Source organism: Clavelina lepadiformis, chromosome 5 (assembly GCF_947623445.1).
Source record: "Clavelina lepadiformis chromosome 5, kaClaLepa1.1, whole genome shotgun sequence".
NCBI lineage: Eukaryota > Metazoa > Chordata > Ascidiacea > Aplousobranchia > Clavelinidae > Clavelina > Clavelina lepadiformis.
Window position 1 is genome coordinate 2,404,365 of NC_135244.1, and position 23,274 is coordinate 2,427,638.

General features: G+C 35.4%; 4 protein-coding genes across 8 annotated transcripts; 3 read left to right on the forward strand and 1 right to left on the reverse strand.

Annotated features, from left to right (window-relative positions):
* Positions 1–306: 306 nt before the first annotated feature.
* LOC143459052 (phospholipase DDHD1-like) lies at positions 307–6,539 on the forward strand. Its single transcript, XM_076956017.1, has 12 exons — positions 307–673; positions 1,222–1,401; positions 1,574–1,777; positions 1,952–2,098; positions 2,215–2,336; positions 2,862–3,015; positions 3,480–3,635; positions 3,710–3,826; positions 4,025–4,173; positions 4,264–4,357; positions 4,544–4,743; positions 5,694–6,539. The coding sequence occupies exons 1-12, from the start codon at positions 479–481 to the stop codon at positions 5,992–5,994; spliced, it is 2,019 nt and encodes a 672-aa protein (XP_076812132.1). The 5' UTR covers positions 307–478; the 3' UTR covers positions 5,995–6,539.
* Positions 6,540–6,677: 138 nt separating this feature from the next.
* On the reverse strand, positions 6,678–8,838 carry LOC143459056 (actin-related protein 2/3 complex subunit 3-like). The gene is made up of 5 exons (XM_076956020.1): positions 8,680–8,838; positions 8,202–8,347; positions 7,953–8,055; positions 7,581–7,707; positions 6,678–7,321 (listed from the first exon to the last, which is right to left on the reverse strand). The coding sequence occupies exons 1-5, from the start codon at positions 8,683–8,685 to the stop codon at positions 7,164–7,166; spliced, it is 540 nt and encodes a 179-aa protein (XP_076812135.1). The 5' UTR covers positions 8,686–8,838; the 3' UTR covers positions 6,678–7,163.
* Positions 8,839–10,284: 1,446 nt separating this feature from the next.
* LOC143460834 ((Lyso)-N-acylphosphatidylethanolamine lipase-like) lies at positions 10,285–14,708 on the forward strand. Of its 2 annotated transcripts, none has more exons than XM_076958476.1 (10): positions 10,285–10,416; positions 10,996–11,076; positions 11,439–11,536; positions 11,734–11,873; positions 12,201–12,433; positions 12,544–12,698; positions 12,827–12,944; positions 13,058–13,128; positions 13,196–13,311; positions 13,812–14,708. In XM_076958476.1, the coding sequence occupies exons 1-10, from the start codon at positions 10,358–10,360 to the stop codon at positions 13,899–13,901; spliced, it is 1,161 nt and encodes a 386-aa protein (XP_076814591.1). In that variant the 5' UTR covers positions 10,285–10,357; the 3' UTR covers positions 13,902–14,708. The 2 variants fall into 2 exon arrangements, with proteins under 2 accessions (XP_076814591.1, XP_076814592.1); XM_076958477.1 differs by lacking the exon at positions 10,285–10,416 and adding an exon at positions 10,511–10,876.
* A 680-nt stretch (positions 14,709–15,388) lies between these two features.
* On the forward strand, positions 15,389–21,755 carry LOC143460894 (DNA repair protein XRCC1-like). 4 transcript variants are annotated; one of them, XM_076958567.1, is made up of 13 exons: positions 15,389–15,484; positions 15,975–16,169; positions 17,354–17,512; positions 17,919–18,014; positions 18,110–18,238; positions 18,421–18,490; positions 18,553–18,657; positions 19,265–19,433; positions 19,660–19,829; positions 19,945–20,059; positions 20,126–20,226; positions 20,661–20,778; positions 21,003–21,755. In XM_076958567.1, exons 1-13 carry the CDS (start codon positions 15,434–15,436, stop codon positions 21,187–21,189), a joined length of 1,665 nt encoding a protein of 554 aa, XP_076814682.1. In that variant the 5' UTR covers positions 15,389–15,433; the 3' UTR covers positions 21,190–21,755. The 4 variants fall into 4 exon arrangements, with proteins under 4 accessions (XP_076814682.1, XP_076814684.1, XP_076814683.1 ...); XM_076958569.1 differs by having other exon boundaries at positions 20,126–20,214; XM_076958568.1 differs by having other exon boundaries at positions 18,562–18,657.
* The last annotated feature ends 1,519 nt before the right edge of the window (positions 21,756–23,274 follow it).

The window sequence follows — 23,274 nt, forward strand, 5'->3', positions numbered from 1 at the left end:
AAGTTTCTTGTTGGGGAAATACCAGATTTCTTTTTCATAGTAAGTCATGCTAGGTGTTATCTCAAATAAAAGATTTTTCGAATTGTAATGAGGCGGAGATTTACAAATCACAGAAACTGAAAACATCTAGAAAATATGCTTAAATTACCATCTTTCTCTACAATTTAAAAAGTAAACATAGCAAAGATTTGGAAATTTAGGCAAACTTAATCACAAATTTAGTACCAAACAAGGAAACATAGTGGATCCAAATAAACTTGTACCAGATGTACCGAACAGCTGACTTTGTTGATTAGTTGGACCCGAAATCGTGATTTTTGAATGATGAAGTGGCAAAGTGGGGGAATGAAAATTACTTGATTTCGTTGCTTGTCTGGGATATCAGTTTATTGCTTTTTAGTTTTGTGTTGAGTGCCGACGCATCGGACACACTTCTTAGTTTAGTCTGATTTATCTAACGAAGCTGTAAAGTCATAAAATGGAAGCTAGTTCAAGTAGTCATATAAGTTTCTCTGGAAGTGGATTGTCCTCAGATGATTTCAATGACGATGGGCCATTTTGTGATATTACTGATTTTGATGACAATTACCAGCAGAACTCTAACGATAATTTAATTTTTAATGAACCTGGACCAGAAGTTTCTGAAGAATCTTTACGTGAAGATATTGAGAAAGTATGATGGTTTTCAAATATCTGTTGGATTTTGTTTTGCAACACGGGCTAGGCTAACTAACTAACTAGGCTAGGCTAACTGTTGGCTAGGCTAACTGTAGTGGAAAATGTGCATTTATTAGACTTATCACTTTGTGCGCTAAATTGTTTTAGTTTCATAATGATTTTTAGAAAACAAGCATTGAAACTAAGATAGAATTTGTTGTTTAAATACCTATATCTATATATATATGTACCTATTTATATATTGAATACCATAACAATTAATTGAGTTGCTAACTGTGCCTGTATTCGCTCGTAAATTTCTCTCTCTTCTAGCTCAATTTCATATCAAATTATAATTACTTTCCGGTCTAGACTATGGGCTAGAGTGCATTTTATATCCTGCTTAGACGTAGTTGTTTAATTAAACACTGCGCCAATAAATAATGTAATATTATGTTTACCATAATAGCACAAAAAATCAAAACACGGCGACTGACAATTATTGAGCAGGAAAAATAAAACGTTACAAAAACTATGTGCACAACAGTGCAAGCTATTGTTTAGGTCGAAAAACTCAGAGTGGATGAAGTGCGATGGTTTTATTGTACAAAGAAGAAAAAGAAATGGAAACCCTTGCTCGGTTTTGACTCCATCCGAGTTGAAAAAGAGTGGCGTCGTTACGCTTCCAAGAAGTGCCAGGAGGAAGATGTGAAACGCATTTGTGTTCGAGGCGGGATGTATGAGGTGTGTACATGTGTTAGCCAACCGGTGTTTGCATGCGAGTGAAATATTCTGTGAAAATGCTCTCGGGCTATCCGCACCATCCTAACAATCGCATATGTGATTTCCAGTAACATATTTTACTCCATGACATAAAATTATGAATAATTCCATATTTTTGTGTTATGTGTTTCAGATAGATGTTATTGAAAGAAAATGTTACCCAGTTTACTGGTCTTTTGTTGAACTAACAAAATCAGACTCTGTGGATTGGATCCCAGTTCATCGGGGAACGTGGTTCTTTGAGGTAAACTGGCAGCCATTAGATGAAGATCTTGCCGTTCGTGTCGAGGAACAACATTACGAACGATGGAAAGGTTACGACATTCAGCAAATAAAGGTAGAGATATTGAGATAACATCCGTTACTGGTTTGTAATAATCTCCCACGTGTAATATCGGTATTAATCGATATTATTGCATGCGTTTGGCCGCATTCTATTTTGCGGTTTGAGGAAGGTTTATTGGAGTCTTTTTGATATATCTTTTTTATAAGTTTGTTTTGTTTCTTGCAGCAACTGATGAGTAACAAAATAATGCACAGTGTGCACCTTGACGGGTGCCACGTTGAATGGAACAGTGTGACAGATGTTTTGTTTTACAAAGACGCCACCACACACCGTGCATTTAGGAACATTATAACAAAATTTGGGGTTTCAAAGGCATGTGTAGTGAAACGGAACGTTAAATTAACATATGTTTCCCAAATGTTCATTTCATTTGCTACGATTTTGCACTTCGCAAAGTTGTCATGTTTCATTTGTCACAATTTGTCTAGGCCACAAGCAGTGGTTATCGCTTGCATCGGGGCTACAAGGAAGACGCAATGGAGGAAGATAGACAACCTTCGATAAAACACCTTGTCTTTGTCATCCACGGCATTGGAGCAAAGGGTGATAGGTATAACTTGTTGTGTATTTTCTCAGTAGCATAAAATGCCTTTTAATTATTTAAAAGTGACACTACAAAGATCATGGGCATTTCGTAATAGTGTTGTACTTAATGACTTTATCACACTTTGTGGCATTTCTTTTGATGAAGCTAGATCCTAGATGAAGCAAATTGTACAGTAATCTTTTTATCAAAAAGGATAATCAGGGAAGCCTATTTGATCACTAAAATTGCATGTAATATGCCCCAGTCACAGTATCGTGGCTGTTTGCCACCAATATTTCATTTTATTCCAACCTCAGATTACAAGTAGTTTAAGTAACCTCTTCAACTTTGCATCAACGATCTTCCACTAGTATTTGTAGTTATTTATTAAGATGTATTTCAATGTGTAAACAACGTTGTGTACTCTTATATTAGTGCCTTACATGGTGTCCAAATCTTACTTTTGATATACGTTTTTCCATAAAACATTTCAGCGAACAATCATGCTTTACACTAACATTTGATTAATTTTATTGTTTGAACATTCAGAAGAAAAATTGTGAGAAATACCGCAGACTTTCGTAGCTTGTGTCGCCGCCTGCAGCTGAAAAATATCGAAGGTCGCTCGGAGTTCATTCCTGTTGAGTGGAGATCGAGATTAAAACTTGACGAAGATATCATTGAGTCTATCACACCCACCAAGGTTGGGAATTTGTACATTTTCATCCAGGGGTCTCAAACACGCAAGTTGCCTTTTAAAAAGTTCAAGATGAACTCGTGTAAAAAAACTCATCTGCAACTTATCATTGAAAGGCTGACACTTATCTTTAAAAACTGATCAAACCCAACGATCTCGGTTGTCCAAGATAAAAAAATATTCCTGACAGAGGGTTTTCCTGGCACAGCCACTAAAATAAAGTTCTGTGACGGTATCTCATATTATTACCAGTTTGTTGCATAATTGTGCTGTCTATGAACAAGTCGATATTATAGTTGTTGGATGTGTCGAGCATTGACTTTCCTTACCCCAACACAACTCATTATTTTCAGCTCCAATATAAAGTGAAAAGTATGTTTCAATCTCTGTTGAAATCCCCATCAGACTTCATTGTTTTCAAAGTGTACGAAAGCAAGTGCTAAGATGAATAATGACATAATTATAAACAGGGCCAGGGAGTCAGGCGTTTTGTGAACAATACTGCCATGGACATCATGTATTATGCAAGCCCTTTATACCGCAATGAAATAGTCTGCGCTTTAAGAGATGAACTCAACCGCATTCATAAACTATTCAGGGACAGAAATCCAAATTTCAATGGAAAGGTGAAGTGCAAATTATGAGATCTTGAGCAGACCAGGAAATAATCTATCAAACATCTCTCAATATATTTTGGTAGATTAGTGTTCTTTGCCATTCACTCGGAAATGTGATATTTCACGATATTTTAAACAACTGGAATGGAGCCATGTATGAAGAAGATCCTTTCTCACCACGCCCAAGGTTTTACGTGAATGTAAGAGCAGATAATCTAATGTACATTTAGTTTGATTACTTTTCTGTAGTAGACAAATTAATCACCTAGAAGTCACAAACCATACAAAATTACAAATGCGTGTAACTTATTGTAGTTTACTGGCAGGGTTCAAGAGTGCCTGGTGAATAGTGTAAAAACAATACTCCAGACATACAACAAAATTTCTCTCATTTACAGGACTTCGTTCGCGCTCCCAGATTGAATTTTAGCATTGACACAATGTTTAGTATTGGTTCTCCCTTGGGTGTATTCCTGTGTTTGAGAGGTTATAGGCCAGAAAATGGTTCAGGGGCTCACAATGATATCATTCCAGTTTCGAGTTGCAGGTTGCAAACTTGTAATAATAATAATTCATTCGTTAAACTGTGTTCACAAATATGTTTACTAACTAATTATTTTTTATGCTGTGTTGAAAGACGAATTTTTAACGTCTTCCATCCTGCTGACCCAGTTGCATATCGACTCGAGCCACTAATCCTACCTCATTATTCTAAGATTCTACCCGAGCAGGTGAGTTTTCGGCAAAGTTGCAAATTTTAACACAGTTTATTGTAGTTTTATCTTCACCTATTGTTGTACATTTTAAAGCGGTTACTGTGTAATTGTTTATTATGCACAAATACAATGCAATTTAAAAAAATATGGAATTAATTGCGAATCATTATCTAAAAAACTTGCTAAACTATTTCTCATTAGATCAAAACGTACGCATCAATAATCAGAGAAAAAAATGAACAGACTTCACCAAAAACTACGGAAAATGACGAAAGTCAAACGGAAGTTGACGACACTAGTAGCGACTTGAGAGAAGATCAAGATGAGAGAACTTATAGCTCGGCACCAGAGGGCTCACCATCACAATCACCAAGCCTCCCAAGACAACCTTCTTATTTGAGGTGAGCAAGAAATGTTTATAATTGAGTGTGATTTGCAACTGATTTTATCGAGGTATTATTGTCCTATGGTTTGCTTGATTATTAATTAGTAATAATAATAATTATTTTTAATTATGTTAAGGAATGCAGACAAGCTCTTGTTGGTTTCATTTTCCCACATTTCTTATTTGAAAATTGTGGCTATTTTTGGAAACAAAATATTATTAATTTTGTGTGACATGTTTTGTTGAATTATATCCTCTTATTATAAAGTAAAAATATTGCATAATGCAGATATGAAAGAATGTAAACAAAACATTCTACTGTAAGCTACATTCAAATGTGTTTAACTGTTTAACTAAATAAACTGTACAGCAAATCACGACATTTTTTTCACATAATGGCTTTGTGATTCATAAATGTTTCATGTTCAGTGAGTCACAGTCGGTAACGAATATTAATTCATAAATCTGTTCACGAGCTAATCTACAACTTGTAACATCTGCAATAAACTTACAATACTTTGTTGGCTGGGGCGTGTGCGTCTTGACATATTAGCTTAGCATGGTTAAATTGTAATAGCACTGTTTTTAACTGCACGAAATGGACATCCATGCTCATTCGAAACAGTTTTACTGTGATGGCAAATAATAACCCCCCTTGTAAGGTGATAAAAACAATTAAACCTTAAAAAGACAAATGAGTTAATGCATTAAAAAACGAGTTACCACAAAGCAGATTATACTCAGGGAGGACGGACATATTAGTTTCTATAGGTCTCAAACTCAAATTGCTACAGGGTGAAATGAAATGAACACTTTTAATTAAACCTGAGGTCCGCATTAGACACAAAAATTTTCAGATACATCGTGGGTAACACAAAATGTTCTTGCAGGCCACGTGTTCGAAACCCTTGCTCAAAGTGGTATGTCATATGCAACCTTAGTGTTATAAGATTTCCATTAATTCAGGTCAATGGCCGGAGGAGCGGTCAGGATTGGACGAGGGGTGTGGAGCAGAGTTCGAGGAGGATCAATGAACCAAGTCCTACCACAGGATGAAGATCAAATTGAAGTGGACACCGCCACCGCTCCTCTTATTGAGAGGAGGGAAGATGAAGAAGACGCTGCTCAGCTTGAAGATCGTATCGACTATGAGCTCCCTGAAGGTTTTACAGAGCGCAAACTCGGTTACGCGTCGCTGACTTCACACACGTCATATTGGAACAATCAAGACTTGGCGATGTTCGTGATGACTAAGCTTTATTCCTAGTAAGACGACACGATTATTGGTGCTTAGCTAAGGTATTGATAAACTGCACAAATTTAGTGTCTTCTTCGCTGCTTGTATTGTACTCGATTCCTTACCTTCTGTTTAAGTTAAATATTTTTTTCGACTGCTGTGCCATTAACATGTGCAACATTTTTTCATACTGTGATGCAATTTCTGTACAAAAATGAGTAGTATCTGTCCATTTAAAACAACATTTTGCGTATTTTTCATATAAATTGCAAGTACTTAGTGCACAAGATATAATGGGAAGACGTGTAAATATGATGTCATATTTAAGTGTTCTTTACTCCACACTATTAAGCAAAAACTTGTTCATCCATCTCCAGATGGAGTTACCTGTATCAGTTAATTGCTAAAGTCAGTCTTGGCAATACTGGTAGAGAATAAGCCATTGTCACTGTGCTTGTCTTGCCCATTTACAGGTACTAGAGTATTTGCCTTTCGTTTACTTAGTAAATTGATTTCTTATTAACCAATAGTTCTTCTGTGTTTTTCATTAAAAATCTATGTTACGTTCTTGGTGCAAATCAGTTGTAGTTAGTGTTGTCGTGAAATTGATGGTTCTGAAAGCAAGCAGACATGTTGCGTAGGTAGACACCTTCAGAGCAAACTTGAGGGAAAGAAATGACTTGCTATCTGAGCACTACTTTGGAAGAAAATAGTAGTTTCTCTTTGCTTTTATTAGAGATGATGATATAAATGATTAAACACAGTAGCCCATACAGTAGCCATTAAGATTATAAAGCATAATGTACATTATTATAGTATGTGTAGTTTAAATGGGGTCAAGGCAACACCCATATTTGAAAGAAAACTTTCATTTCATGGCAAATTAACTTCATCTTTAAATATTTTTGTAGTCAATGTTTTAATACATTACATAGTGTCGTAAACATGTTCCACGCGGCATTGGGAAATACTTGAAAGAAATTGTGCAAATTGCACTATTGTATTGGAAGTTTCCTACACCAGCGCAAACCTACTCTGTTAAGACGGCTGGAAAAAATGAAAAGCGACAATCTTGAATAGTATACATAGCAGTGTTTAAGTGCTGGAATATGAGCAAACAATCTATAATCGAAAAGAAACCTGCCAGATACAATCAGTATAATCACTATTTTGTTTTTGTTAAGTAAAATTTCAAAGAACTATTGGCCAGGTTGAGAGAGACTCTTCTCCATAAACTTCCTCTTGGCAAAGCACAGCCACCACTTGCTTGCTCTTCCTGCATCGTTGTCCCAGACACGCTCGAGAAGACGCTCTCCTGTTTCGTGACGAAGCTGCTGGATGTAGGCCTTCATTAAATCTGCAAATGTTTATGATAGATTTTACTTTTGGTAAATTTAAACCAAGGGTTAGGTTTATGTGATCAACAAAAACTTTTGTGGGTCAAAAAGATTTTTCAGTTGAAATTAGTCATTACATTACAGTATAATTAATCAAGGTAAATATATGTGGAGTAAAAAGTAAATTGAGTAACTATCAGCAAACAGAAAAAAAAACTTGAGGCAAAATGGTTACATATAAATATAACTGTGTATCTCAACCAGTTTGAACTTAGTTACCGGCATCACTTCTGGATTGAGGTTTCGCATACATTGCATTCAGAGGGAAGCCGGGATCTCCAGGAATATCAAATGATGAAACGGCCAATGTGTATAACTCCTTTCTTCCAGACTCTTTGCTCATACACTGCATAAAATATAAACCAACACGGTAGCTTGCATGTTCTTGGGAGTAAAGTGATGTATAAATGGAACAAACAAGAGAGATATAATGATGAAAGATATATTTATTAGCATTTCATACTACAGTTGTTGTTCTCTAATCTCGATTGTCTATAAAATGCTTGCCTTCTGAAACAAATCTATATTGCATAATGCTCTATAGCATGTGGCTAATTTAAGGCATATTTGTTTGTAAAAAGTCATGCTTACTTTCACTAATTTCTTCAAGCACTCCTGGATGTACAGTGTGACATAGATGAGCGTCCTGTCGGAATCGGACTTAATCTCATAATTTCGAAAGAAAATATTCGCTCTGGAAAACATGATTTTACTTTTACTTTGACATTCAACAATTTGATTAAAAGAGAATTTAATTAAGAAGCAAAGCGGTAAAGCGACTTAACCAAACCTCAGTATAACATATACTTTATCAAGATTCAAAACTAAATCGCTCCACACCTAAAGAAGCCGATCGTTTCATCAATTATATCCGATTGATCTGGGGGAATTCTCGGAGCTGGTCCTTTGTACTTGGAGAGACACTTTAATGGAAGTACAGCGATATTTCCAACTGATCGAGGAGCAGTTTGAGTGGAATGATATGCCTGAAAAGTAATATCAACTTCACGAATTAACGAACAGAAGAATGTGGCCGAGATAATACCGATTCTGTTTTCACTGTCAGACGTATATGCACTAAAACATGGCATTACGCATCAGTGAGCACGGATGCCATGTCTGCACTTGATGGCTAGTGTATTCCGCCGAGGTTTTATAGATATGAATTTAAGCTGTTTAAATGCACAACAAGATCCCACACTAGGTAAACATGTACTGCCAATAAATTGCGAATAAATCCGTCAAAGTTGTCTCGGAAAAGTCAATTAAATTCTCAAGATGAGGTGGAAAGTTTCAATGTGCAAATCATTATACTTACAGGCATTGTGCTAGATAATTTCCACCCAAAACAGATTTCGATACAGTGATCTACAGACAACTGTCAAACTAACTCTATAAATACAATCTATTAAGCACTACCAACAGTTATTGGCTTCTAAAACGAGTATAAAATTTTTTCTGATATGTATAAATAAAGTTTAGTATGCACGTTGATGAATCTCATGTATGCAGTTGAACATTTTCCACTATCTGACTATAGCTTATGGTCGGCAAGCAGCGCAAAGCCTAACCTAACCTCACAAACAATTTATGTAGGCCTATATATTTTAATTCACAGCCTAGCCTGGTCCAGTAATTTGCTTATAAGAAGCGATAGTTTGGGTCATGACTCATGAAGGGTTGAGAGGTTTAGTTTAAGATTAATCTAAACTTTGGAAAAATTAGCCTAGTCTGTCAGTTTAAGTTAAAAATTAGGATATATAATTCACGAACGACTAAGAAATATGACGGTTTTTAACAAAAAATTACAAGGGTAAAAGCTAATTTTAGGCTTGAGAACGTGCACTGGCAACTGGCAAAATAAGAGTCTATTTCACCGGAAGCGGGTTTCCGAAGTTAAAAACATCAAGTGGCCTAACATGCTAGGCTAGGCGTACACTTGAGTAACTTTTTCTAATTTCGGTTGGTGAAAAAGATGCATTCATATAAATTTAACTGCAAAACTTACGGTACCAGTACGCCACGTCAAGTCGCCAAAATAAAGTTCAGGCCATATTATATAGGCTAGGCTAATGTAAGGCAAAACGGCAATTCATCGCATAGGCCTAGATTATAACCTATGTATACCCTTCTTCATGTGATAGACCAATCCAATCTTAATGTTTACTATCCTACTCGCACAACACTAAACTATGTACGAAAAAGTGCGAAAGCATGAAAGACAGGTAGACTATATACTACGGTACCAAACGATGACGGAAGGCCTGCACTACAGTTACTCGCACAACGCCTGCCGGAAGCTGACATATACTGGCTTCAAATAAACCTGCCACATGCCTCGTAATGCCACGTTTTGCCAACAAAAAGTGGTAAAAAGACCTACGCTTTTACAGGCCATATTCATGGCAAACAAATATTTAAAAATTAAACTTGAACAAGGTTTTTGAAAATTTGTGGTCAATCTTGTTAACTTGTCCAAATACAGTCAGCTCGGTAGCAAAGTGGCTCGAACTAAGGCGGCACAATAAATGCGGTTCCTATTCCACGTTCGATACGAAGTGGAGCTATGCCTTTGATATGGCCTTGAACAATGCGTTAGTGACACTTGCTGCTCTTCAGTGAACCTGAGTAACAGTTATAAATTTGGGTAATACTGTATAAAAAATTAAAAACCGAAATAAAAACTGTGTGACAATGGGAACTTTCACAAAGGATATCTCGGTAATCTATAGCTCGTGTGTTGAGGATTTATTGACGGGTTTAAGTCGTGCCAAGAATTTTTTAAGTCTGAGGATAAAATTACCATAAAGTACCATATTCTTATCAATTTTTACCAAGCTTTTGCACTACAAAGTGATTAGTGATAACACCGCATTTCTTCATAATCAAAACGGAAACACAGTGTCATGCTCTGATAAACACAGTTTGTTTACGTTAAGAGAAAATTTCTTGCCATCGTCGCAAGTGTGTCAGCTGACTATTACATATTGTATCGGATGAAATTTTGGACTTTATTAGCAAGAGTTTCGTCAGCCAGGATTTGTTTCTTGCGCTCGTAAGTATCATATTTGTGTATTACATGTTAGAAATATCTACCCTAACTTAGCTATAAAGCTTCAAGTATACGTTATAACCTAGTTGAATTGCTCTTAGCCTAAGTTTAGTTGATGGCTCAAGTAAAAAATGCTTAATCATCGTGATGAGGGGGTTTAGAAGTGCTACAATAAAACAAAGCGTGAACTCCCGACCAGCATGTGACTTTGCGTCAAAAAATTTATTAACTATGACTTAGCATTTGTCTTATTTTCTTGTCCTTATATCAACTGGACTTCATTTGTAAGATATGCACAGTAAAATTTTTATCTTGCGTAGCTTATAACATAGACCTGTCTGAAAGGCAATACTAATATCGTGTACTTAGCGTCATCTCTTCTGTTTGCTAAGAGAACTGTCTTTTGTTGATCAAATAAATTTGTTATGGCTGCAACTTGCATGCGAAATTTAAGCAATAACAGGTGATATATATAAATGTATTTACAGCACTGTTTTTTATCTGGAAAGTGTTCTGGAATATATTGGCTATGTGGATAGAAAGGTAGAGCAATTAAATTTTAGCTTTCAAACTTATATTCAGATCATCACACAAAGCGGTGCGAAGCATGGCATCGGAAACAAATGGCATGATAGAAGAAGCAGTTGAAAGCCCAATGGAAAGGTATTCTTTAAATTTAAAGCTTGACCCCATTTTCCTTGCGCTGATGTTCCACAGCAGTCATTCTAAATTTGGGTCTTTTGTGTAATCCAACTTAAAAGTCTGAATGGGAAGGAGTTATCAAGTATTAGAAAAGAAATTATGAGGAAATAATTCTGGAATTTTCGATCGTGATCTAGAAATGTAAAAGTAGACTTGCAAAATTTTGTCCGCTGTACATTATAAACATGGTGAATCAAGGATGCCAACTCTCCACTAATGGAATCAAAACTTTATACTTAGAAAGTTATCGCAATGAGTTAGAATTATTGTTCCCTTGGTTGCGCGCGACTTCTTTAAAGTTTTAACCCAATTTATTGTCACAGCACCAGCAATGGTGGGTGGTTTGATTTTAGTGGTTGGTGCAAGTGGCGACCAACATCAGTCAATCACCTGGTTCAAGCAGAAAGCAAGATGCTTCAATGTAAGCCACATTTACAATGGATACTTTACATGGCCAAACTGTAATGTATTCTTACTCATCAACACCTTTACTTGTTTTGAACTAAAACCCACATAAAAATAAAATTTCATTGTGTTCTGGTTGATGTTATAGATTAATCAATTAAAGCCATTATATAATTGTAGCAGACACTTTTCTCATCATACTATATTTTGCAGTTGTAAAGACAAAACTTGAAAGAACATATATAAAACTAGCAAGTGGCAACGAGCTGTGGACAATTATTGCAAATAGAGATGTTCCTGGTAAGACACCACTGGTCATGGTTCACGGTTTTGGGGGCGGAATTGGGCTGTGGGTAAGAATATTAACCACAGTGCTACTTGTACTCCAGTACTTGTACCAGTATTTGGTAATACTGTACTGCTTATTGTTTTAAGTAAACTGATTGCCTTAAAGAAAATGAATGTCGGTTATCGTTTTGTTGTGTTTGCTCGAATGTTAACCATAGACACCTACACCTGGTTGGGTTGCTTGCAATATATGTAACAAGTATGCTTTCATTTTAAATATGTATATATATCTAAGATGGCACAGTAGCAGTATTGTACCACTGTTACTCTGTGGGTGATGTATTTTTCTCTGTTCCAATATATACAGGACTCAATCATTTCTATCTTTAAAGGCATCAAATCTGGATGAATTAAGCAGCAGAAGACCCCTGTATGCATTTGACTTGCTTGGGTTTGGACGAAGCAGTCGACCAAACTTTAAAAAAGTTCCTGAGGAAGCAGAGGAGATGTTTGTTGAGTCAATTGAAGAATTTCGACAAGCCACGAACCTTGATAAGATTGTTCTGCTTGGTCATAGCTTTGGTGGATATCTAGCAAGCAGCTATGCACTTAAATACCCAGATAGGTATAATTTATTCGTTTGTTTTACAGTATTACAGATTTGAGCTAGTAAATTTAAAGTGGGATACTTGGTGCAATACGGACATGTTTTTCATGCTTCTGTTTTGTTTTCAGAGTTAAGAATTTAATATTAGTTGACCCATGGGGGTTTCCAGCTCGTGACCCCAATGCTGAAAATGCAAGACAAATCCCCATTTGGGTTAGAGCACTTGTACATATTCTGAGTCCGTTCAATCCACTTTCAGCAGTTAGAGCAGCAGGACCTTGGGGTAATCCTTAAACTATTTACATCATATGATTTTACTGAAAGATTTGTGGTTTTTCTCTGTTGATATTGTTTCACTTGTCATGCTCGTTAGTGTTGCCGTGATTTGTTGCAACAGTTTGCTCTTTTCAGGGCTCAACCTGATCAAAAGATTTCGGGCTGATTTCAAGAACCGATTTCCAGAAGTCACCGAAAATGACGAGAACACAGTATTTGAATATATTTATCATTGCAACGCTGGTTCACCCAGGTGAGTAGTCGTAGTAAAAACTGACAAAGTGCTGATTGAGTGGAATATCTTTGTTGCGGTTAACGTCATGAACTTAGTGCTGGTGGTAATAATGTTAAAAACTTTTTTGTTAGTGGGGAATCTGCTTTCAAGCGCATGACTGAGCATATAGGTTATTCATACAAGCCTATGCTGTTGAGGATTGGTGAGAAAAGTTCAACATATTGTTGTTGATTTTATTTGAGATGCTTTTTAAACAAGCTATTTCATAGGTGGCTTAAGAAGGGATGTTCCCGTCACTTTCATATACGGTGCTAGGACTTGGATGGACATAAACTGTGGTCATGAAACGCAAACGTTACTGCCTCAAAATCATGTGGAAGTTTATGTAAGTTACACTACTCTGAAAGATTGGTCATTTATGAAGACAAAACGTTTTGGATTCTTTTAAATTGGTTTATTTAAATTAATCTTGCATTTGTTTATAATACCATATGTGCACAGATTAAAACAAGGATGCCCAACCTTTTATTATAGTTGGCCGCATTGTCACTTGAAATAATTCAATGGGCCGCAGAACCTATTAAATTTCAAGAAAAATGGGTACATAAAGAAACTATTAAAAACCATTAATTTTATAAATCTTCGAGTCTTATAGTTATATATAATCCTGTTGCTCCCATACTATACTATTACTGCACCCCTAAAAGCTGACTGGAACATTTTAATTAGGCTAAGATTCAAAGCTCAAAATATTACTTTTGGAGTGAAAATGACTAGCGGGCTGCACAAAAATCTCAGGCGGGCCGCAGGTTGGACATCCCTGGATTAAAGTATAAAATATTTTCGATACGAAAATAAAATAACTCCGTTGTGCTTGTTGTTTAGTCGGTGAAGGGCGCCGGGCATCACGTGTACGCTGACAGACCCGAACTTTTCCACGAAATAGTGAACACTGTCTTGGACAATGTTGACTGATCTGTAATAGTTACATTGTAAATTTTAGTTGTTTTTTCGTACTTGAAGTATGATGTGTTCTTTCACTTCTTTTCGTAGACTAATTTTAAAATGCCTCTATTTGCTGAGTTGTTATTGATCTTAAGAGAGGCTTATTTTTTCTTGGTATTTTCTTCATACTCTCTAGTAAATAGTCGCGGTATAGTTTTTCTTAACATTTTTCTTTTATCAGTTTTTTATTGTTTGGTGATCACTGGCTACTTACACCCTCAAAATTCTGTTTAATTCAAGTTTTACCTCTTAGAATTTTAATTAAAAGAGACTATTTGCCATGAAAATGCCTTTCAAAAAGTTACGATGTTTTTTACAATTAAATTAGCAAAAATTCATCGCTGCATTTCAGTATTTTCGCTTAATAAATACAGCTTTGTCACTTTGCAAAGAAAGTTTTTATTGGAACAATTTTCTAAAAGTTTTCACTTTAGAAGAGTTCTTATTTTATCTCTCTGAAATGTCTCCCCACTTGCTTTGTTCTTATAATTTGTCTTCAGTTTGTTCCTGATTTGTGAGTTTTACAAATTCATTAATTTAATAAATAATTTATCCATTATCGTATTACTTTATGTGTGGCTGAGGAGATTTTATACCAACAACGTATTGTAATACTCAAGTTAAGTGCACTTAGCTGGCTTTTAGGTAAGCACTTGTATTCTATGTGTTGGATATTAATTATTATCTTTGTTGAAGGTTGTTCAGATACTATGTGCATTTCTGTTTGTTCAATTGATTTAAGTGGAGTGTGTGGCAATAAAATTAACATACTTTTCACTTGAGTTTCACTGCAAAATTGATCGAACACATTTCATTATTTCAAATTTATCAGTAAAAAATTCTGTTGAACATGTTGCATGGGTCCCAGTTTTCTTTGTAATATTGCCGCTTCTCTACAGTGATGGAAACAATTAGTCTTAATGGTCACAAGTCAACAGCGCAAGTCCAAGTCGAGTCAGCAACGTTTACTTTTACTAAATCAAGTTCAAGTTTTAAAACATGCTAAGTCACCAACTACCATTTATTCGATAACAAACGACTTTTTGGATACTCGTAACATAAGTATAAGCATAAAGTCTCATTTTATCCATTTCTGACGCTTTTACACATTCAATGAAATGTATTGCATAGTGATTTTTTAAATAAATTCTTAAACAGTTATAAAAAAACGATTTGAAATAATTGTTTTGTGACTCGAGTCAAGTCAACCGAAATTCCCACGGTAACTCGAATCAAGTCTAATCTTTTAAGCACTAAAGCACAACTCAAGTCTTTCCATAAACCTGACTCCAACCTTCTCATCTTTGCGTGTATTCTCGGCTCTCCAGTCTAGTTTCTTCCCCAGCCCCAAACTTTTGCAAATTGAAAGTTTAAGATGTTTATAAAATAAGTTTTGTTTTAGGGAGTTTACCGGTAACTAAAATTTTTTAAAAGAAACCAAAAAATATTTTCAGAAAATGAAATAAGACTTCCTAGTGAATTACAGGTTTTATTATCTAATAATGCCGGTCGTCAAATTAAAGCATATTGTTTCCTTTAGTAGTGAAGATAAGGTAAGCAATAAGCATGCCGTAACGTTGTATTTTTAACAAAACAGGCCTATATACTATACCATCTGACAGTCTGGAAAGTGTGGCAGATGTACGCAGGCGATTCATCAACATGCGCAACAAATTTTTTATCTTCACGCCAATTTATTATAAACAAACAAAAAGCTGTTTGTTTAAACGGCAACGATTTATTATCAATAAACGAAAAATTGAGGCTTCAGTGCACAACATCACGGCACAATTTGCGTCTTTGCTCACATGATTTCTTGACAAAAACTGCCATACTTCCCAGTTGGGAGCCTATAGCTTACCAAAACAAAAAAACCTGTTTGAGTTTTATTCCTTACCTTATTGGTAAAGTAAAGTACTTTAAGTTTACACAAGATACAACTGGTGGTCCAATATACTGATTTAATAAAATGCGCAGCCGATTTGTGCCAAAAAAATTATTAATATAGGCCATTTCTGTTAAAATTTTAATGATTTAAAATAGGTGCATCGCGCTGAAAACTTAATAAAAGGCAATTCTGGAGGCAAATGGAAATGTGAAAAGCCAGGTGAAAAGCAGATATCAGTGATTATTCAACTGGAAAAATCAGTGGAGATAAGCTCTCTCGATATTGGAAACGATGGAGCTGCATTTGTTGAAGTTCTGGTTGGTCGATCATCCGGCAACGAAAACTTTCATGTGAGTGTCTTTGTCGATGGTCCCAAATTAATTACTGGTACCAGTCCGACTGGAAAGTTTGGTGGTTTTCAACGAAAAGTTTCAACGAAATTTTGGCGTGTCAGTGTACATTGAAGCCCCACGGCTTTAACTATTTTTTATAAATTGACGTTTAATCAGTTTTTGTTTGTTTTTTATTATGAATCAGCTTAATGGGTTTGGCATGCAGTGTCATGCAGTGCATGCATGCAGTCAAACGTTTGGCATGCATGTTGATGAATCTCATCTAGGTGCCACACTTTCCACTACTGGCTGCCAGTATTGCTTAGCTATTGACTACTTTTCAATTGCTTAATGTTTCATTAACCTACATCCATTTACAAATGATTTTTTATTTTAATTGGAACAATACAGACTTTTACGTCAGACAGCACACCAATTTAATATATACCGAGTTCAACGCTTTGTGGCAGCGTATCGTATTGTAATATCCAAATTTAGTGCAGAAGTGCACAACGAAATAGCGTTACAATTTGAGTAACTGAGGTCTAGCATACAAATGCATCCTGTGGTTGCGCACTTCTGCCTTAGATCCAAATGTCCTTCGGCAAGACATCAATGACACTTGCTCTGCTGTTCAGTGGACATGATGAACAGTTCCAAATTTGGACACACGCATAAGACTTTTCAATGCGCCTGTCCAATGTTTTCACATTCAAACCAATTTATGATAGATGACAAGGAACATATTGGTTGGTTACAGAACAATTTAATGTAAATAAACAAAAGAATTTTGGCTTATGTGCACGCTGTCATACCAAAATTTATGTCTTTGCCTGCAAAGTTTCATGGTGAAATGTCAAACAATACGTTTTAATCGGGACCAACAAAAAATTTGTAAAACAACAATTGAAACATCCATATGTTGAAAAATGCTCACGCAATATGCATCACTGACCGTAAGTTGTGAAATGACTTTTCTCAGCTTTAGGACGCCATAGTATCATTTTTGATGCAATACTTTTTGTGCATTTAAACAATAAAAGTGAATTTAATCGATGTCTTCATTTGTGTTTCATATAGGATTTTCTGTACTGATGTAGAAGCCTGACAGTATAATCTCTCGTAAATATGTATTTGAAACTCAATTTTAACATTTTTATATGTTGTATGTACACAAACTTTATTGGTTTTTAATTTTAAAGGTCTTGCTTGTTGCCTCTTCATTCATGACTCCTCAGGAAAGCCGGAAAGGGTCCGGATGCAATCGAGTCAGGATGTTTGACAGCAGCAAGTTATCACCCGAGGTCTCTAAACAGAAGTGGGATCTCGTAAAAATTGTTTGCACTCAACCATTCAATAAAGTATAATCATAATTTAAATCTCGTCTGTGATATACATAAGGGGTTGTTGCTGCAAGTTGTTAAAAAACGCTTCTATATATGTCGTGTTTTAAACATGATCAAAAGTGGAGGCTGAAATCTGTTGATCAAAACAACTTACAACTTATCTTCCCATGCAACATTAGCGTGATTATTTAAAGTAACGTGTAAAGTCCAAGAGAAGCACTGATAGTTTTCCTTTTTCAGTGCATAACTTGATGGACTGTTTTGTGTGCATTTGTTATAGTTTTATATTTCTGTTTTCACTTGTAGTTTGAAGGCATTGTCTGTAACACATAAAATATGTATTAATATATATATCTAAAATTTGAATTATGTTTGTCCTTCCATAATATGTGTATTTATGAAAGTTTGTTTTACTTTTTAGCATACAACGTATGGACTGACATTTATAAATTTTCACACAACGGAGAAAAGCGAATTATCAGAAACAAAAGACGAAGTGAAGTCAGAATCTACAGAAGTGATTACCATCAAAACCTACTATCTTAGGCCACAAATCGTTGTCTGTTTCAGCAGCTGTCCATTCCATTTTATTACAAAGAAATGTGTATTTAGGATGCCGCAGAAACAAACAGAATAACATTTGGCGCCTTCAAACTTAAGAAAGAAGTTGACGTTAAGCTTCCGTCGGCTAGACCTGGCGCTCATGATGAAGATAGCATTAAAACAAAACTCCAAAATTTGGTAATAACTTTTTTGTCAGGAAATAATTAAGTGCAGGGCATAAAGCAGGTTTGCCAAATGATTGATAAAATACTTTTTATAGTGATAAGTGTTTAATTATCATTCAAGCCTACCTTTTTCCCAGGTGAGAAATTTTTTAGTAAAAAGTCATCAGAAATTATAACATGATAATTTCTTCAAAGAAACGCAAAAACGAAGCAACTGGATCCTCTTTTCCACCAAAGAAGACCAAACCAGCTGTTGAGACTGACGGTTAGTCCGTAGTTTGAACTAATAGTTGTGCTTACGTCACAATCAGCTTTTTAAATTTACAACAAAACAAGACCTTGTAGGGAAGGAGCCGTTAAAAAGATCCAGTCTTGAATCAAGAAAGTCTGAATCTTCATCTGATAAGTCTGCCACACCCACAACACCTTCAAGTGAGTAAACCAGCTTTGAAGAGAATTTTTTGATGACAATGGTGTTGTTGTCAACTCTATGATAATATCTAATATCAACAGAAGTATAAAAGGTTGTCTGACTTTTTTCCATTTTTATTGATTTGCGAACTCAAAATCGAAAACGTTTTGAAACGCTGTGAAAATATAAAAATACTTGATCTCACGAGAACCCGAGCATTTGACTCATGAATAGAGTCAAGCCTGAAAGTATGATATCATAAACAAAATTTGGAAATTTAAATATGAGTTTTTGCCGTGGTACTGTAGGGTACGTCTTCGCTATATGAGCATTCAAGTGGACGAATGAAACTTTTGACAAGCAAAACTTGTGGGATAGATCTTTCAAAAACATAAAACGTATGCATATATTGTATATTCGCATACAATTTTCTGTTTTCTTGAACCAATCGAAATTGTGTGTACACCTTGTCTCCTTAACTCTCTTGCAAGAATAATTTTTTTTTATTTCGACAAAAAGTTAATAATCGGTTAAATTCGAAATTTAAGTTCAGACTTGTGAGAACACCTGAAAATGCTGATCCTCTGAATGCTTGTATTCTGCACAACATCCCTACTTTTCATGCAGGAAAGACGCCAGCCAAATCTCCCAAAAAGAAATTCAATGAAATACTGCGTAATGTTGTTTTTGTGATCAGCGGTTTTCAAAATCCAAAACGTCGAGAAGTTAGAGACACAGCTTTATCAATGGGGGCAACTTATAAAGGAGATTGGGATCCCACTTGTACTCACCTTGTGTAAGTAGGCCACTGTCGCCTTGAAATAAACTTTTACTTTCATCTATAGTTGATGACTGCTGTTATTTTATTATTATTGTTCATTAGAATTTATTAATAATTTAGCATCAATGTTAAAACCAAACCATTTCCTATATGAGATTATATTTAAATACTGTGTTACCCAAATGTATAGAATTTTGCATCGTTAACCACCCAAGTAATTTTAGAATTCTGTTTTTACCAGATGCGCCTTTCGAAACACTCCGAAATATCAGCAAGTTAGGCTCACCGGAAATGGCCACATTGTCAATGCTGATTGGTTTAAAGAATGTGCAAAAGCAAAAAGAAGATTGCCATTGACATCTTACAACATGAATTCTGATGACAATTCTGACTCTGAAGAAAATGATCCAGGTAAAGTAATAAAAACTATTGTATTTCAAGGGATGTGTCAGTCATTCATTTGTCAGCAGTTGTCTTATTCTGTGGCGTTGTATTAGATTGTTACATTTATGTGAATTTTAAAAAGATCTCGAACAACCAGTGAAGAGGAAAGATGAAGATGATTCTTATAACCCCTATGATGAAAGCACGGATGACGATAACACAGATGATGATTCTGACACAGAGGATGAAATAGAAAGGTTGGAAAGACAAAATACTTATTATTCATATTTTAGACAATAACTTGGTCTAATTTTTGTGTCAAGGATAAAAATGAAACAGGAAAAAGCTAAAAACGATGACGATCCAGCAAAAAAACGGGACCCATATGGCGAGAGCACAGATGAAGAAGGAGGTAATGAAGATGGTAAGGACAATTACTGCATTGTAGGATGCATCTTATCCTTAAAGGAGTATAGTCATTGCATAGCCTTAATCTTGACATAATTTCTCTCAAATTTTTAATCGTACAGCATTCCCACATACCTCATTAAAAGTGATCTTCTATTGTTGTCCCGTCTGCAATAATGGGAATTTTAAATAAGACGTTTATTGTTTTGGCTGTGTCTGCATTTATGGATAGCACGTGTTTTCAGATAAAAACATCCGCAAAAGTAATTGAAAAATGTCTCAATACTTTACAGATTTTGCATCGCATTTAAAAACCTTCTTTTTTACAAAAATTACTATTACATGAAATTTCTTTGGTAAATGTTAAAGGACATTCTTATTTTATGTGAATAATAACCATAAGTAGATCTTTTATCATCGTGCACTAAATCGAACAACTTAATTTCGAAGAAAGTGAAGATCTACCGCCACTTCCAGATTACTTCAGTGGCAAACATTTCTTCCTATACGGTCAAATGGAACCTGAAATGGAAAGAATGTTAAGAAGACACATCATTGCATGCGATGGGTGGGAGCTTTAAGGCTTGTAGGCCTAAGTTTAATGCGCTTGGTATTTCATTCAAATCATCGAATTTTGTTTATAAACTTCGTCTTAAAATTTAATTAACAAAATGTTGTTTGAAACAGGAAAGGAATGTAATTTCTGTCATTCCTATGCACTCCTATGCATTTAGTATTTAGGCGTTGAAAAAGTCCAAAAATACTAAAAAGGGATTCCAATTTTTCTTGCAGTTCAATCGCTCCTTACATGAGCGATGAGGTACGATACGTCGTCAGCGAATCAGACTGGCAAGAGACATTTGACGATGCGCTTGCGGACAATTCATCTCTTGTATTTATCCGACCAGCATGGGTGTTCAAGTGTGGCCAGGCTAAGAAGCTACTACCCCACCAGCCTTTTGCTATTTTAACAAACTGAAAAAGTTGTGTCATGCGAAGGTTTAAATGTTCTTCAACGGGAACGCACAAATCTTACTGCTTTTTAACTGACAGGATATTACGTTTATTTTGGTTTCAAGTACAATGCTTCATTATTGATATATGGTGGTCGTAGCAAGATGATCCGAGAGTAGGAAAGCGGATTTTGAAAATAATAACTGGAGCATGGGAAACAACACACTCTTGCTTCTTGGTTTGTAAAATGCTGGCGATTAGGCTACCTTAGTACTTTCCAAGTTCCACTGAAGCAACGTTCTGTTTGAACAATCTCAGTAAATACAAAATTCTATCAATATTTTTATGCTGAAACGGGACGGTTTCTTTCTCAACCTGGTCTGTCTGAGAAAACCACGATCTTTAATTATGATAGAATCAATCCATTTTACGTTTTTGTCGAATAGTCGAATCGAATTATCTCGTCTTGTTTATTTCTTTATAAACATGTTTTTTTTTTTTAATTTGTTTGTTTGATTTAGGAACGTTTCATAGTGCCAAGGGCGATTTGTAGGCCTACTAATTATAAATGAAATAAAGTTATGCATCTTGCTGCGTTTGTCCTGAATTATTACGTGACTTGTCAGTATGGTGACTGACTAGTGTTAATCATCGCTTTTAAGGTTCAGCGAATTCTTGCGTAGCTGAGTGAAAGTAACGCTGGAAGCAATCTAGGTCAGCTTTGTAAATAGAAATATGTTAAGAAACGTAAAATCTTCCCGTATTACGAACACAGTTACAGAAAAAAAAATTAATCTTTATCATAACGCAGGCATTATTAATCATTGATTTATGAGGTTGTGAAAGAACTTGGCTCAACTTATCCCGTTCTCCTTTACGTGTACGTTTTTACAAAAAGTTAAGTGAAATGTAGGCTAGCAGTGAACACAAATCAATTAAAGAGAAAAACGCTGAAAAATTTTGAGCAATATGCTAAATTAAAAACGGTAATAAAATAAATTACTTTTTTGTTTTAAACTGCCTCTTCCGTGGCAAAAAGAACTCCCTTGCGTCACAACTTTTAGAAAAACTGATGCTCTGTCGCTCTAGTGCAGGGGTGCAAAGCCTAGGGAAGGTCAATTATATTTGGACCTTAAAATATTTACAGTAACTTTTGTTAGTCGAAGGCTGCGTTCCAATTAACTGGGACACATGCAAGGCTCAACTTAATTTACAAAATTTGGTCTTCTTTTATTAGAAACACGAGATGCAATAAACATCAAAATGTTTATAGGGAGCAAGGAATAAAAAAGTTTGGGAACACCTGCAGTCTAAGGTTTGTGGAACATTTGATAAATAAACTAAAAAAAAAATAATTACCCAAATGAGTTGTCTATGACATCCAATTACGTAAAAATTTTGTGTTACTGTCATCTAGTGTCCATTACCACATCGTAGAAGTTCGACCCCGTCCTTGATAAGGTTGCTTCAAATCGTAAGGCCAGCTCTTGTACGTCACTCGTTAGGAACTAGTGATGTCGTTGTGTACCGGTGTTTTAGCGTGATAGCGTGCAATTTAGCCACAATTCTTTGTTCATAGAAGTCTGGAAGCTGGCGTTCAAGCAACCGGTTTTGGCTGGTTTCTTTCTAAGTTTATTGTAAATCAGCGTGAACGTGTATAAAGTTCGGCATACACGTTTATGAATCTCTTGAAGGTTTTTACCATACTTCCCACAATGGTGGAAGGTGGAAACATTTTGTTAGTATTTGTTTTCGTTTTAATAAATCTGTATTTGTGCTATTAAAACTTTTTTCAAGTTTTCGACACCTTTAAAAATTACGACTGCGTATAGCCTATAATGTAGCCTAAAACATGCTTAATTCGTAAATAACGTTTTGTGAAAAATATTTTAAATAAATGGCTCCAGAGGTTATGGATTCTAGATTTGTTGCTCAATTTTGGCACGAACCCCTATACTGGAAAGATTGTATGATGCACTGGATTTCTTCCGAAGTAGCTTTGTCAGAATTGTTGTATTATATATTATGCAATACGTAGTCATGGTAGCAATTTTGGCATTACATTTATTGGTGTATTTATCCAGCGCACTGAAAGCAAATATTCCAATAA